General features: G+C 36.2%; 1 protein-coding gene across 3 annotated transcripts; it reads left to right on the top strand.

Moving 5' to 3' along the window:
- LOC104761299 lies at positions 361-2,845 on the top strand. 3 transcript variants are annotated; one of them, XM_010484368.1, is made up of 3 exons: positions 361-567; positions 1,357-2,072; positions 2,157-2,845. In XM_010484368.1, the coding sequence occupies exons 2-3, from the start codon at positions 1,379-1,381 to the stop codon at positions 2,537-2,539; spliced, it is 1,077 nt and encodes a 358-aa protein (XP_010482670.1). In that variant the 5' UTR covers positions 361-567; positions 1,357-1,378; the 3' UTR covers positions 2,540-2,845. The 3 variants fall into 3 exon arrangements, with proteins under 3 accessions (XP_010482670.1, XP_010482669.1, XP_010482668.1); XM_010484367.1 differs by having other exon boundaries at positions 1,360-2,845; XM_010484366.1 differs by having other exon boundaries at positions 1,357-2,845.

Genomic DNA, 16,626 nt, shown 5'->3' with positions numbered 1-16,626 from the left:
TGAGTGGTGTTGTAAATTTTTTGTTTTTTTTTATGTCAATGGTTGTCTTCTTTAAATATTATATCCATTAGTTGATTATTTTTTATAATGACTACATCTAATTTTATTTTATTTTTTGACATCCAACTTCTACATCTAATATTAAAATTATGATTCAGTGATTCACTAACTGAAATTTTATAAGTTTGAGCAGATGTTTATAGCGTAATTGGATGACTTATATTAGTTGGCTTTTCTGATAACAAATCTAATTAATGTAATGGATAGAGTTTATTGGGCTTAATAAGGAAACCATTTGTGGCCCATATAACTCCAAAAATTTCAAAAAAATATTAATTAATTTCTTTTCTTTTTTTTTTTCCACATTTCCCTAACGCCGAGGAAGAAGAGAGGAACAGAGGAAGAAGGCGAAGCGACGACGAGAAAGAGACGAACGGACCAAACGAAGGAGAGAGAATCTAAGACACGGGATACGTATACTCTCGTCTCGTGTATTTTGTTCTCATTTCTCTCTCAGCTTAACGTTAGAGAAAAAGTGAATTCGCCTTCGTCGCGAAAACCTAAGCGGTGAGGGTTTCTTTATTCCCCGGTAAAAAGTTTCCGTTTTCTCGGGAAAGTTTCCATTTTTATTGGTTGATTAAGGAATTTTTAGGTTATTGTTGGGAAATCTAGGTTTATTATCACCCCTTTCGTTGTAATCGTTCTTGGTCTATTATTTTTTTTTGTTGTTGTTGTTTTCCGTGGCGTATAAACTATTTGACACTCCCTAGAAAATAAAGAAAAAAATTGGATCTTTTTAACTGTTCAAGCGGTTAAAAACAGTAATTTCAGTCGTTGTCTTGCTTTTATTGAACTTATGTGAGTTTTTGTGGTATGTCTTGTGAGGAAGGTTGCGTGTCTTTTATAGGTTAACACTATTTGGGCATTTACTGTTGTTATATATGATTGAGCTAAAATGGCAACTTGGTGGTTCCTTTTAAGTGAAGGGTTGTTGGTTAACAACATTGTTGCTTTTTAGCATTAAAACTCATTCCACAGGCGTTGTTGCATTCTCATCTGTCTTTGAGCATAATAAAGTTAGTGAATTGTCAAGCTAATAGTTGAATTAGAGGCCGTTTTTGTCCGTTTTGCATCCCATTTGTTAGGCTAATATGATCTTGTTTCCATCACTTGGTGTTATGTGAATTGTCGTTGCTTCTTGTTTGATTGTTCTGAAGATTCACCAGTAGGTGTTTTGTCCAGATAAGATAACGGTTGAAGTTTTTGGCTTTCTGTTATGTTCTGTAAATAATGGTAACTATGAGCACACTGATGAAACTAAGAGATAATACTTTGTTTTGTTTTTTTTTGACATAGAAGATTTTAAAGCTGAAAGATCATGGATATTTCAGAGAAGATGGACCAACTGAATCAAGGCTCGAGCTCATCTCTTTCAAATAAGCGAAAAAGAGGTCGTCCCCGCAGAGACGATTGCCAGACTCAGCAACCAGTGAACCAACCTGTTAATACTACTATGGATGACAGTCTGATAGGTCAAGTTGTTTCTGGTGTCGTTGAAGGTTCTTTCGAGGCAGGCTATTTTCTCAATGTCAAGGTTGCTGACACGGAAAAGCAATTGAAAGGCATCGTTTTCTTACCAGAGAAAGTCACTCCAGTTACCCCAGCTACTGATTTGTTTCCCCAAGCTAAGATGTACGGAAGAGCAGATATCCCAATTCCCTCGCTAAACCAGCAAGCACCACTTCAGGGGAAGAAAAATGCGGGGAATCAAACTGATGACCTTGGCTCTGAGCCTCAAACCAATGCCTTGCCTGCTGCTAAAAACCAATCTGCTACTTGCACCACATCGCTGCTCGATAGTTTTCCAATGAGTGATGGGGTTGCTGGTTCTGCGGCTATCGGTAAGAGGAATGATCCTATTGACACACTGATGAAAGATGTTGATGGCTCTTCTGCAGAGAAGAAACTCACTGAACCTGAAGGCCAAACCCTCTCTCTGATGCCACAGTTTGCTAGTGATGATGCACCCAAAGAGGATCATACTGTCCTGAGTTCTGAAGCTTGTCCAGCAAGTAAGGAAGCAGTTACAGTCACTACTACTTCACCTAAAGATTCAATAGCTAAAGGCTCTACTACTTTGGTTGATTTCTTTTCAGCACCTGAAACGTTGCGAAAGCAGGCCATGGCATCCAGCTCTACACTGAACCTTGAACTCTTTCAGAATGAAACTAATCGATCGGGAACAGAGGATGAGAAATCTCCTGCAGATGCTGAACCTCGTGGAGTGGAGGAAAAACCGGCTTCTACTGTTGATGATGTGCCAGAAGAGCTTCAGCTAGAGCTTGGCCACAAGAAGATGAGTGCTTCATCCATTGCTACTGAAGCAAAACCTGATCAGATTGCTTCATCAAAGAGTGGGTTCTTGACGAATGAGTTTGATGGAAGAGAAGAAACAGCAAAAGAACCGGAAGAACCTAATGCAGCTGCAGAGAGTGGTTTCCCTGAGGCAACAACAAAAGTAGATGATAATGATTCTTGAAAAAGTGGATGCAACATCAAAGAAGCGGTTGGTATTATTGAGAACTGAACAGTTATTTTGTTCCCCTCCTTTTGGTTAGAATAGTTAGTAGAAAACGCTTAGTAGGCGGCTCCCTTCTCTCATTTGTGGCATTTTGGTTTTTTGGCTTTTGCCGAAGAAAAAAAAAAAAATACTAGGCTAATTTTTTTTTGCCTTTATGTTTCCCCTTATGGTTAAGCAACTTTGGTGGTTCTCTCACATTCCCATGTTCAGGAAGAGAAGACGATATACTGATGCAAAATCTGAATGAAATGAACAAGTTTTTTGATTAAATGATCCATTTCTAATATCATGTCGAATATTTTGGAATTGAGCATAAAACTGAGCATTTTGTATTGTATGGGGGTAATAGTAAATTTTCAGCTTTTAGAATAATCACAAAACTTGAACTTGTCTTTTTACTGATCATAGTGCCTGTGAGAGGCCAGTGATAGGATCTGTTTCGGATTACAAAACTCTGTACTTTGCAGCCTGATGTTCTAAAACCTCATGATAAATAAGATTTATCCTGTTGTTCTGAAACCTTTCTCAAGAACCTCATCATGATCATTCTCGGTTATTTGATTTTGTTTTAAGCTCTACGACTAGCAGAAATGGTATCAGACATTTTAATTTTTAACAATAACAAGAAAATGAAATGGTATTGGTCATGGTACTGTGAAACTATCACAGCAGGTAGATAGTTAAGCGTTTGGGTTGTCAAAAGACATACTTGTTGGTTAGGAAAGAGAAGCATTTCAGTTTAGTTAAGGGACTGAATCCTCTTGAGCACTGTAGTTATAACTCCCTTGAATCCCTGATGGAGTTAGGTAGGTTATGCGTTTATGATTGTTGTAAACATATAGCATTTGCTTTGAAAAGACTAACAACTTGAAAAACAGTATTTGCTTATTTGATCAGATCAGCTACTCTCAAAAAGATGAGCATTGTAGTTACGATTTTTACCAATTTATCACCATGAAGGTGCCTGGAAACTTGTTCACGTAAGCCAATGAGTTCTTTTACAGTTAAGTCTCTGGCAAGTTTTTTTTACTACGATACGAATGTAAACATCCGAGTTAGTTGTTGCTGAATACATAAGACAAGTATTCTGGCTAATTAATCTTCAGAAATATTTATCATCAATAGCTATAATTTTTTTTCACAGAGTTATATTTGTCTTCTCTCCTTGTTATTGATATAGATCTAAGATTCGTATCTTATTAATTTTTCTAGTGGATCCCAATAGTACTTGTCGCCTTTTGTAAAAGCATAACATAGAAATAAAACTGCTTAAAACAGAACAAAGAGAAACCAATGAAATTAAATGATAGTAGGTCCAAAACCAGGTAATGTTGAGACAAAGACAAAGACAAAGACAAAGACAAAGGCAAAGACGTATCCAAAAAAGAAATGAGATCTCAAAGTGTGAGTTCTTACTGGTTTGGCCCTTTGATGGTACTCAAAGGTTAATGTTACGAGAAAAAGTGTATTGTTTCCTTGAAACGTGGTTTGGTATTCGTCTCATTCTTTCTTTGTCCCATCACAAACTCAATAGTTTCATTTGGATGTATATATACTTTTTACTTTTAAAAAATTATAAAAGCACTTGAAAAAATATAAACAAAATGGTTGATCGTGTTCAGAAAAATATTCACTGACATGCCAAAAATGTACATGTCAGAGGAAAAAACCGTGGGACCAAATAAGTTATCAAATTGTTTCTTTAATTAATTTTATCTTAATCTTTGAACGAATTATCTATGGATCAACTTAATCTAAATTTTACTGGTTTGAGGAACTCACGGTAGATCGGTAAGCTTCCTAAAGAGCAAACATGTCATACACAATTACTACATGTAAGATAATTTTAGGCAAGATTCTCCAAGGCTTAAATTTGAAAAAAAAAACAAAACAAATGATTAGGTAAAATTACGACCTCTATTGGGATTAAAACTTCTCATTTGTAAGTTTCACAATTCGAAATAGTTTTAAGCCTGTTGATTTTGATTTAATTTGTTGACAAGTATATATGTGACAAAAATAAAATGGGGAACTATAGCTAAATGCATGCATGGTATGTGATGTGTGAGTCTGTGACAGAGAAGTTGGGGATTCCAAAGCAAGAGGGGTCCATAAAACTGGCTTTCGTCTCCCACACTCTCGTACGTTACTGCGTCAGTCTTCATTTTTTGTTGAGCACTATTATAAGAATCCTATCAGGCTATATATCACCAATTCGTTTCTATATGCTTTACCTTTTTTGATTCACGGATGTCTAGAAAATTAGATTTTGATAGATCATTCTAATTCATATATAAAATATTTATTTTAATTTACTAGTCATTTTGGATTTTGACTGAAGAATACATTTTACAAAAATAAAATTCAGTAGACGTAATATGGACAAATGCGAAAAAGGAGATGATGGCCTAACTTTTTACTGGATACAACAACAACAATTCCTAGTGGACTATATAGGCGTCAATATCTATCAATATATATATGAAGACTATATATGTTTCGTGCAATCCATACAAATTGTTGACTTTGATATTTTGATAAACACCCGAAATGATTCCAAAGTAATCTTTGTAGGTCTCAATGCAATTGTAGAAGAGTTTACTCAAATTATTGTTTCTTAACGCCATAATAAATTTTATCAACCACTAGAGACCACCATAAAAAAAAATTTACACCATTATATATTGCTCATAATATTTACTTCTAATTAGTTCTAACCACTGAAAACATATGTCAAAATTGGTTCATTTGTTATAGAAGTTTACATGCAGATTATTAAAACTATAATTCATGATCTCAAACCGATTTTCATAAGGATATATGACAAAGAAATCGACTCTAAACATAAAAATCAAACGTAAGTATCTGTGGTTTAGACAATAAACATTCCAAGTTGTTGGATAAGCTTTGAAGCTTTAGGTCCAAGTTATTCTTACAAAAGAAAGATAAGAATAAGAGAGAAAATTAAGATAGACTTGAATAGAATTAGGAGTTATCTAGTTCTATAGTCCTAATAAGAATAAGAATAAGAAAGCCTCTATATATATCAATTGTTGAGTTGTGACATTGATATGAGAAAAGAGAGAGCTTGGAAGTGTTTAGTTTTGAGAGGAGATTTTCTAAACATAAATAAAAGAGAGTTATTCTTTTAATCAAGTTCTTTTATATCTTTTATTTGGTATAAGAGCTTAGGTTTAATCAATCCAAATGATCGGACTTGATTCTAAACAATGAGCGAACTAGCAACCGGAACTCATCTGAAGGACATGGACAAGTCGGTCTCGATTCAATGCCCTCAACTCACCTCTACAAACTATACAATTTGGTCTATGAAGATGAAGGTGATATTGCGAATTCAAAAGGTTTGGGAGACTATTGAACCAGGTTCAACAGATGGAGATAAGAATGATGTAGCTACAGCCTTGCTGTTCCAATCGATCCCAGAATCTCTTATTCTACAAGTTGGTGATCTAGCTACACCTAAAGATATTTGGGATTCGATTAAATCTAGAAACATGGGAGCTGACCGTGTTAAGGAAGCTCGATTACAGACTTTAATGTCTGATTTTGAGAAACTACGAATGGCTGACTCGAATAGAGTTGATGTTTTTGCAGGAAAGCTATCTGAAATCGCAACACAGGCAACATCACTCGGACAAACTATTGATGAACCCAGGATGGTAAAGAAATTGCTAAACAGTGTGCCTAGGAACAAGTTTATCCATCTTGTTGCCTCTATAGAACAAGTATTGGATCTAAATACTACAAGCTTCCAAGAGATAGTTGGAAGACTCAAAGCCTTTGAGGAGAGAATACAAAAGATAAACAAGAAGACACACAAGGAAAGCTTCTGTTTACTGGTTCCGATTATCAAACACAGACAAACTATACTCAGAGTTTTAACAACTTCCGAGGCAGAGGTCGTGGTCGTGGTGGCAGGGGCTATAGAGGACGTGGCAGAGGACGAGGCAGAGGAAGATACAATGGACAGGATCGAACCGAGTTTCACACAAATCAAAATCAAACTCAGGAAAAGAAAGAGAAGGTTATAACCTGTTTTAGATGTGACAAGATTGGTCATTACGCTTCTTCTTGTCCCGAGAAAACACAAAAATTGCAAGAATCAAACAAGGTTGAAGCAGAAGAAACAGAGAAGGTGGATCAAACTCTCTACATGCATGAAATTGTGTTTTTGAATGAAGACAAACTTATCCCTAAGAACTACATCAAAGAAGAGGGCATGTGGTATCTAGACAATGGGGCAAGTAATCATATGACAGGACAAGAAACTTATTTTTCTGAGCTTAATAGGAACATAAGAGGTAAATTCAAGTTTGGAGATGGTTCGTGTGTTGAGATTTTTGGCAAAGGTTCGATACTGTTTGAGAGCAAGAATGGAGAACAGATTCTTGTGTCTGAATCTATTATATTCCTGATCTCAAAAGTAATATACTAAGCTTGGGACAAGCAACAGAGGTAGGTTGTGATGTTCGTATGAGACGTGATTACCTTACGGTTCATGATCCAAGAGAGAGACTTTTGGTAAGAGTCTTGCGTTCTGCAAATCGTCTTTATAAAATCAATCTCAAAATAGAAAGACCGACTTCGTTGCTATCACGTCTTGATGACAACACCTGGAAGTGGCACGCTAGGCTTGGACACATCAGTTTCAAAACGATCAAAGCAATGTTTTTGCAGAATATGGTTCACGGATTAACTGATGTAAGAGATGAAAAACTGTTATGTCAATCTTGTTTGGTTGGTAAGCAGACTCGACAGGTGTTCCCAAAAACTGCCCTGTTTCGAGCATCTAAACCATTGGAGCTGCTTCATGCGGACATGTGTGATCTCATATCTCTAGCAACAAACACAAATAACAGGTACATATTTGTGATTATTGATGATTTTTCAAGATACATGTGGTCCATTTTGATAAAGGAGAAGAGTGAAGCTTTTGGAAGCTTCAAAGGGTTCAAAAGTGTTGTAGAAAAGGATATTGGCAGTGTTATCAAGACTCTTAGGACTGATAGAGGTGGAGAGTTCACTTCAAGAGAGTTTCATGAGTTTTGTGAATCTGCTGGGATCACAAGACATCTAACAGCTCCTTATACTCCTCAACAAAATGGAGTTGTTGAGAGAAGGAACAGAACTCTAATAGAGATGACAAGAAGTCTCCTTAAAGGAATGGAAGTTCTAAATTATCTATGGGGAGAAGGAGTTCGTCATGCCACCTATTTGATAAATAGGGTGCCTACCAAGGCACTAAATAACATGACACCTTATGAGAGCTTGCGAGGAAGAAAGCCAAACATCGAGCATTTAAGGGTTTTTGGCTGTGTAGCATATGCAAAGGTGGATAATGCACTTCTTAAGAAGCTTGATGATAGGTCACAGCCACTGTTACATCTCGCAATTGAGCCCGGATCGAAGGCTTACAGGTTGTTTAATCCTACTACTCGAAGAATCACTGTTAGTCTAGATGGGGTTTTCAGTGAAAAAGACAAGTGGTCATGGAGTTCATCGAAAGATAGTACTAATAGGGAGCCTGGTATGTTTCACATGCGATGGGGAGACATTGAAGATGTAGGAGAAGGCCCAGTCGTGACAGAAAATAATGCAGAGGATACAGTGGGAGATGAAACAAAGAGTGTTTCATCACAAGAAAATACATAAGACAACGAGGGTGTTGTTACACAAGACATTCAACAGCAACAGCCATTAAGAAGGACTACTCGTGAGATTCATAAGACAAAGCGATTCGAAGATTATGTGTTGATAGCAACAATTGAGAGTGAGACACTTTTGTTACTAATAAATAATGAACCAAGATTTTACGAGGAAGCTAAGAGTCAACTTGTTTGGAGACTTGCGTGCAGAGAAGAAATAGAATCCATCAACAAAAATAAGACATGGAACCTTGTTGATAGACCAAGAGATGTGAAGGTAATAGGTCTTAAGTGGGTATTTAAAATTAAAAGGAATGCTGATGGTTCTATAAGTAAGTATAAAGCCAGGCTTGTGGCAAAGGGTTATGTACAAGAGAGTGGTGTAGATTTTGGTGAAGCATTCGCTCCAGTGGCACACTTAGAGACTATTCGACTTTTGATTGCTTTAGCTGCAACAGATGGATGGGAAATCCATCATTTAGATGTGAAGACAACTTTCTTACACGGTGAGTTAAAGGAGGACGTGTACGTTGATCAACCAGAGGGTTTCGAGATCAAAGGTGAAGAGCACAAAGTTTATAAGTTGTCAAAAGCTTTGTATGGTTTGAGACAGGCTCCACGAGCTTGGAATACAAAGCTGGACCAAATCTTGAAAGAGATGGGTTTCAAAAGGTGTGTTAAAGAAGCCTCTGTGTATCGGAAAACAAAAGACAAAGAGCTGCTCTTAGTTGCGGTTTACGTTGACGATTTGTTGGTTACAGGAAACAATCTTATGGCTATAATCGAATTCAAGAAAGGAATGTCTGCAAAGTTTGAGATTACAGACCTTGGTAAACTCACTTATTACGTTGGTATTAAAGTGAGTCAAGAGAAGGATGGGATCACTATCAAACAAGAAGGTTATGCAAAAAGGATATTGGTGGAGGCTGGATTAGAAAGCTGCAATCCGACCTTGATACCAATGGAGTTCGGACTGCAGGTATCAAAAGCTCTTGGTGATGCAGAGATAGATCCTACTCGATATCGGAGGTTTGTAGGCTGCTTAAGGTACCTGTTACACACACGCCCCGACCTTGCATTCGCTGTTGGCATAATTAGCAGGTATATGCAGAGTCCACGCAAGACACATGGTGAGATTGTAAAGCAAGTTTTGCGTTATCTAAGAGGAACAACTCCATATGGACTAAAGTATAAGCGAGGAGGATCAAAATAACTTGTCGGGTTTAGTGACAGTAGTCACAATGTTGACCAAGACGATGGAAGGAGTACAACTGGTCACATGTTCTTCTTTGGTGACACACCGGTTACTTGGTGCTCGTAGAAACATGACACAGTCGCAATGTCATCATGTGAGGCCGATTTTATGGCTGCGACAGAGGGAGCTAAGCAAGCGATTTGGCTTCAGGACCTCTTGAGTGAAGTTACAGGATGGAGAAGCAAGCAGATCATATTGTATGTTGACAACAAAGCAGCTATTGCTCTCGCGAGAAACCTTGTATTTCACGGCAGGAGTAAACATATTCACAAGAGATTTCACTTCATTCGTGAATGTGTTGAGAGAGAGCTCATTTATGTTGATCACATTCCTGGAGTTGATCAGAGAGCAGACATTTTGACAAAGGCGTTGGCAAGAATTCAGTTTGTGGAAATGAGAAGCTTGCTAGGAGTTCATGATGTTACAAAAGGAGATTCAAAGCTTAAGAGGGAGATTGTTGGATAAGCTTTGAAGCTTAAGGCCCAAGTTATTCTTACAAAAGAAAGATAAAAATAAGAGAAAAGATTAAGATAGACTTGAATAGAATTAGGAGTTATCTAGTTCTATAGTCCTAATAAGAATAGGAATAAGAAAGCCTCTATATATATCAATTGTTGAGTTGTGACATTGATATGAGAAAAGAGAGAGCTTTGGAAGTGTTTAGTTTTGAGAGGAGATTTTCTAAACATAAGTAAAAGAGAGTTATTCTTTTAATCAAGTTCTTTTATATCTTTTACAAGTTTATTGATCAATTTAGTAGAGAGCAAAAGAAAGATAATTGTACACACAAAACTTTGTACAAAAGAAAATAACGTGTGGAAGAAAGATCAAAGAGTTGCTTTTACCGAAGGGAGACAATGACTTAGTGGCGAAATAGAAAGGTTGGGTCGTATTGCGTGTCATCAAAAGTTAGAATACATTTTTACTGTTCGTATCTGACATGTTTAGATCACATTTTCCCCAAAAGAAGTTGGTTTTATAGCAAAAGCATGTGATGCTGACTTGGGAAATTATGCCATAAACGCTAGAAAGAGATGTTCTAAATTTTTAAGAAAAGGTAACTTCTAGGAATGTACAAAATGAACCAACTAGCTACTCAATTCGTAATATACATTTCTAGAGGTTAGTAAGAGCAAGAGAAGCCTCAAATCCAAGACTTTGTATATTTTTGCAAGACATGATGTTTAACAACAAGTTTGTGTGTCAGAGGATTCAAGGGTTGTTATACTTGTTCAAGAATTTATTATTTTATCTTCATATAAAATCTCTATTTCTCAAAAGAAACCAATAAGACCATACCAGATCCAATATGAATTAGGAGAGGGGAAAAGAGTATATTTTGTTGAACCTTTTTTTTTTGTTCTTATTTTCAACAGCTTTTTGGCATGTGATCTTATTTTAAAGTTAAAGATCCCCACACACACACACACAATCCCAACTTTTTACATGTTTAAAATTTTAAAGGATGTAACACATAATACTTTACCAATGAAAAATGTTAATATAACTGAAAGCAAAGTGTGTATCCCACTTGTCACAACAGACAAATTAATATGACTTGGAAATAAAAAATCACTTTGACCATACAATGTGTATCCCACTTGTACCCATTTTCGAACCAGAAACAGGTTTTTAAGATGGATAATCACTGCAGCCTATTGTGTTTACTTTGTAAAATTATTTCTCATTTTTTCATTAAAACTTAACCCATGTATATTGGAAGCAGGGAAAAAGGTATATTTCAACTCAAATAATTTCGAAATTTTATTTTTCTATCCATACAATAAGAAAGTGTATTTTTCAACATGAACCATTAACAAAATTTAAATAAACAACCTAAACTCTTATTAATAGTGTCAAAATCTGCATTGACTAGTTTAAATATTAGTCAACTGTAAAAATGCCGACAATGCATGATGTAGACGCTCAAGATGGACGACTTAGACACTTACGAGACACGACATGAAAATTATAATTACAATAATTACTCTTACCAAAATTAATATACTTAAAATTTCACAAAATATTTTTACAAACTCAATCAATGATTTTTTCAACCTATTGCATAATTAATTTCAAAAATTTTTTTTTTGTCAACAAAAAAAAATCAACTCAAATGAGCCAATTTGTGGGGAAATTGTTTACAAACAAAATATGATGCAGAGAGAGACGCGCTCGGCGTGCCAAAGAATCCGCACAAACATTAGCATTTCTAGAAACCTGAACCAAAGAAAAAAAAAGAAAACTCCTCCCTGTCAATCTTGATATCGTCTAGGTATGTTGCGAAGGCGGGCCAATACTGAGGCGAAGACACCATCTTCACCAAATCGGAGCAGTCCGTAATAAAAACCACTTCCCGGAAATCATGTCCAATCATGCATCGCATCGCCCAGATGAAAGCTTCTACTTTTGCATGTAACGGAGACAGACTACGCCGGTAATTGGTCGCACCGTGAATTGGTGGAGATCCTTGTGAGGAAGTACAAACCCATCCTGCACCTGCAAAAACATCAGTCCCTTTCCAAGATCCATCCACAAAGCACTGATGTCCAGAAAAAACCGATGGAAGGGGAGCATTGAAGCCCTGAGCCCGAGTAACCCTAACACTAGTGGATAAGAGAAAGTCGTCTGACTCCTCCTACACATGTGCCTGATGCCAAGTCTGCCCTTCACCTATCGCCACTCGGACAACCTCATCAGGTCGTTCCACCTGGTTTTCAAAAACCCAAGCATTCTGTGCCTTCCAGATATACCACATTATCCAAGGAAAAGCTGCAATCTGTGAACCCGGATTTGTAGCTCCCAAAAAATGATCCATATTAGCATACACAGACTTCGTAGGGAAGAGCTGTGGCCCTACCGGAACATGAGCTAAAGCCCAAATCTGTCGGGCCGGCGGACACAAGAAAATGGCATGATTTATATTCTCCACATCTGCCCTACACCTTGTACAGGCTACATCACAAGCTATCCCTCGTCGCCTCAAATTAGCAAATACCGAAATACAGCCCGTCAAAACTTGCAACATAAAATGCTGTTATTTTGGGGGACACTGCACCTGCCAAACCTTGGCCAGAAGAGAAGTAAAATCTGGGCCAGCCCCAAAAGCCTGAAACGTATTCGGAATCCCGAAACGCGCCACCTCATACCCTGATTTAACCGTATATTTTCCATGTTTAGTAAAATGCCAACCGAAGTAATCTGCTTTCGAACAATTACTTAAAGGCAAGGCTTCGATCAGAGTTGCGTCCACGGGGTCCAAATGCTCAAAGAGCAAATCTCATTGCCAAGTATTCGTTTGACGATTGATCAAATGAGTCAATCGAAGATCTGGATCCTGAAAAGGATCGTTACTTAAATCTGGTCTCGGGAATTGAGCTGGAATCCAGGGATCCTGCCATATTGAAATGGAGTCCTCAGAACCGACCCTTTTAACAAGCCCTTTATTTACCAGAGATCTAGCTGAAACAATGCTCCTACACCCATAAAAAGGAGAATATGACTGTGTTGGTTCCATAGGGTTTGAGTTTCGGTAATACCTACTCTTAAAAACCCTAGCAAACAGTGAGTCCGGATATTCCATCAACCTCCATAACTTCAAAAGAATATTTTTTAATTTCGATTTTTATTAGTTATTACATCAAGGATTTTTTAAAAATATTCCTTAACTAGTTGATAAATGGTATCAAACTTATCAGAAATTATTAAAAAAAATCATTGACTATGTGTTTTGATTAAGAAATGTTTTTGAAATTAATTAATCAATAGGATGATAAATCATTGATTTCGTGTATTAAGAAAAGTTTTTTTTTTGTAATTATTTTATCCAAATAATACTATTTTGTTTTACAAAAATCAATAATGTAATAACTGTAATTAGAAAATATTCACTGAAATTAATTATGCAATAGATTGATAAATTATTGATTTTATGATTTAAAATATATTTTTAAAATTGTTTTACCTAAATAATATTATATGGTTATGAAGATAATACAAATTTTGTTAAGAGTAGTTTTCATAATTATAATATGTCTCGTTAGCATTTTAATCATGTTCCGTCAGCGTTATTTTTGACAGTTGACTATGATCCAAACCGATCAACTCACGTTCAAAATTGAATAGTCCAAATATTTTGAAATAAATGAAACTTTCAATACTTTTGTTGATTAGGCCGAATAAAGCCAACGCTTATTCAACTGAACATTCTGCTAAATTTGCCTAATGTTTAAACTAGTTCGATAAACCCACCGCAAAATTGAAAATATATTTGGTTGTGATTAATATTTATTTATTTTGGATCAAAAAATGCAAATTTGAGTTTTCTATACTTTAAATTTATATAATTGGAATTGGTTGATCACTTGTTTGACAACAAAAAAAGGTCAATCACGTCATTTTCATTTTTTTTTTTTTTTTGAAACACCACTTATTTTCATTTCATTACGATAGAAACCAAGTACATAGAGTTAAAGATTCTGAGAATCCAAAGAGTAAAACACTACAACAACAAAGGGCATTCCCCAATGCCTTATAAAGATATAGAAATAGATAGATAGGATTAGTCAATAATGGTTCCTTGAGAGCTTTGAGCCAAAGGCAAGCTAGTCTTTTGGTACATGTGAGGTCAGGGATCATCGACATTTCTTCTATGAGCAGGTCAATGGAGGAACATAAAGCCACTGTCTCATGACAAAGTGACGTTGAGGAAGGGGTCAGAGCCGTGGATCTCACCGGTATGAGAATATCTACATAAAGTAGGACTTTGACAATGGTTTGAGCAATGGTGGTTATGCTATGGTGCTTGAAGGCATGTGTTAGTGGTGTCGTAAAGTGAGATAAAAGCTTAGATAAATCATAGCCATACTCAAAGCTCTGACAAACTGGAATCGGGATCCTTATACCATTACACGACAAGCTAGGAGGTTCATAAGACAAAGTCGTAAGGGCTATACCTACCAGGATTCTCGGATGATTAAAACCAAGCCATAGTACCGATGATGCATTACTTCTCAGATGGAGTCTTCTACCATAGAGATTGTAATCTTGATCACACCTACGACTATGGTTTGGCAATCGGCATAAGAAATCTGACCTGGATTTTAAGGGATATAAAATTGAAGTACACCTTATGGGCTTGGGCAGTGGAAGCTTTAATGGGCCAAAACCAACTTTAGGATCCATTAAGAGGAAACCTAAGTGAATGATGGCTATGTACGGATTGCGACCATGGCGGCTGCCCGGAGGAAGTGGGAGGGTTGGCCTTGAACTCCGACTCATCAGTAGAGGGTGGTGCAATAGTGATTCAGGATAAGTTTGGTCCGATGTTAAGGCAGGGAGGCAAGAAGACTTACTCTTTCCAGATTTAAAACAAGTTGCCCTCAGAAGAGAATCGTCGTGCGCCGTCGACGTCTCCCCTGTGCATGGCGCATCTGCCGGTCCAAGAGAGAAAGCTCCTGCCAACAACGAAGCCGAGGGTGAGGGATCTTCATGGGTGAAGTGAAAACCAGTTCGAGAAAATTTCAGATCCAAAACCAGATCTAATTTTTTAAAAACACGAGGGCTTTCGGATGCTTCTGATTTGGCGAAGCAGACAAGGGATGAGGGAGGAGGTTCACCGAAAACTGCTTCCCTTCACTGATAATTGATAAAACGCCGCAAGAAATTATAAGGTTCAAAAGGTTTTGGAGATTTTGAAAAACATAGATATAAAAGGAGAAAATAACTAAAAAAAGGGAAAACATTAGCAAGAACTCGAGATGGCAGAGCAAACAGATGGTTTTATCCCGTCGTCGGCGAGCGAAAGCTCCACCGGCGCCGGAACGGTTTAGACTGGAGGTTGCCTCGATAACTTCGCCTAGGAGAGAATATCGAGAGTTTTTTTATTAACAAAATTATAGCTTCATTTTCATTTGGTTTTGAGTTAAAACTTCTACACTAAACAAAGAACAAAAACCAAAAAAAACAAAAACTATGAAATAAACTCTTTTGGATTATTATGATATATAATTTTAGGATTGGCTGATCACTTTTTTGATATATACATTTTTTATATTTTAATTTGAAAATTATATATACTCTTATTGATGCTTTGAATTAGACTAAAACACCAAGAAACATGCCAATTGTCATCCAGGTCAATGCTAGTTTTCGTATTGGCCACACAAATATTATATGACATTATATATGTGTAAAGCACATAATAATACAGCACAGACAAAATCAATGGCTCTTAAAATTTCCACCCAATTTGGCACAAAACTCCTGACCTATGCAAATGCAACATTAACTTTATTTAGTCTTCCAAAATAATTAAATGTACATTTATAATTCAGTTTTTTTTGTATGATAACATAAGAGACTTATATTATAAGATCTGCAATTCCATGTATCTAATTTTATGTACGGATGGGTTAAGATGATGTAAGATAAAGTTGAATATCCATTATATAGCTACTCACTCGAAATACACATTTTCTTCTTGATTGTGATCTAAAATCTGAATCATCATTGTCTATAAAACAACTTTGCACTTTCCTTAAACACAATTAACCGCATGCAAAAGGGTAATTCAATCACATTAGAAACAGACAAGTGACAGATACACATGTTGTTTCCAGTGTAAACATATGGGTTTCAAAATTGATTATTACTTCAAATATAATTATAATCTAAACCTAACACGGTAAAATTTCAAACATACTATTCAATATACATGAATAAGTTGTGGCTGTTAGTTTAATATTTTGTTGGGCATTTATATTATTTAATATTAGTATATAATAAAAGTTTGTTCTTAGAGAGTAATGATTTGGCATCATTTGTATGCTCTGAGTCTTAGTGCTGTAATTTGTCACAAGATTTTTAAATATATTATATATAAAGCATATGGTATTATTATATATATACTTTTTCATTTGACTCTTTAATTGTTTAAAAATTTTATAACTTAAAAGCCGCCGCTAAAGAAGATGAAAAATGGCGTGTAAAGTGATACATTTTGTTAGTAGTTTTTCAAGGAAACAACAAAAAATGCAAAGTGGAATTAACCAACAATTAATTTAGTCTTTTGTTACAACTCAATCTCCATCCATGTGCTGCCTTCTAAAGCAACTACACACGAA

Source organism: Camelina sativa, chromosome 18, assembly GCF_000633955.1.
Source record: "Camelina sativa cultivar DH55 chromosome 18, Cs, whole genome shotgun sequence".
Lineage (NCBI taxonomy): Eukaryota > Viridiplantae > Streptophyta > Magnoliopsida > Brassicales > Brassicaceae > Camelina > Camelina sativa.
This window is presented reverse-complemented; position numbering and strand designations above follow the sequence as displayed.

Excerpts from the sequence above, each read along its gene's own strand:
- LOC104761299 (XM_010484367.1), top strand. The coding sequence starts at position 1,379 with ATGGATATTTCAGAGAAGATGGACCAACTGAATCAAGGCTCGAGCTCA.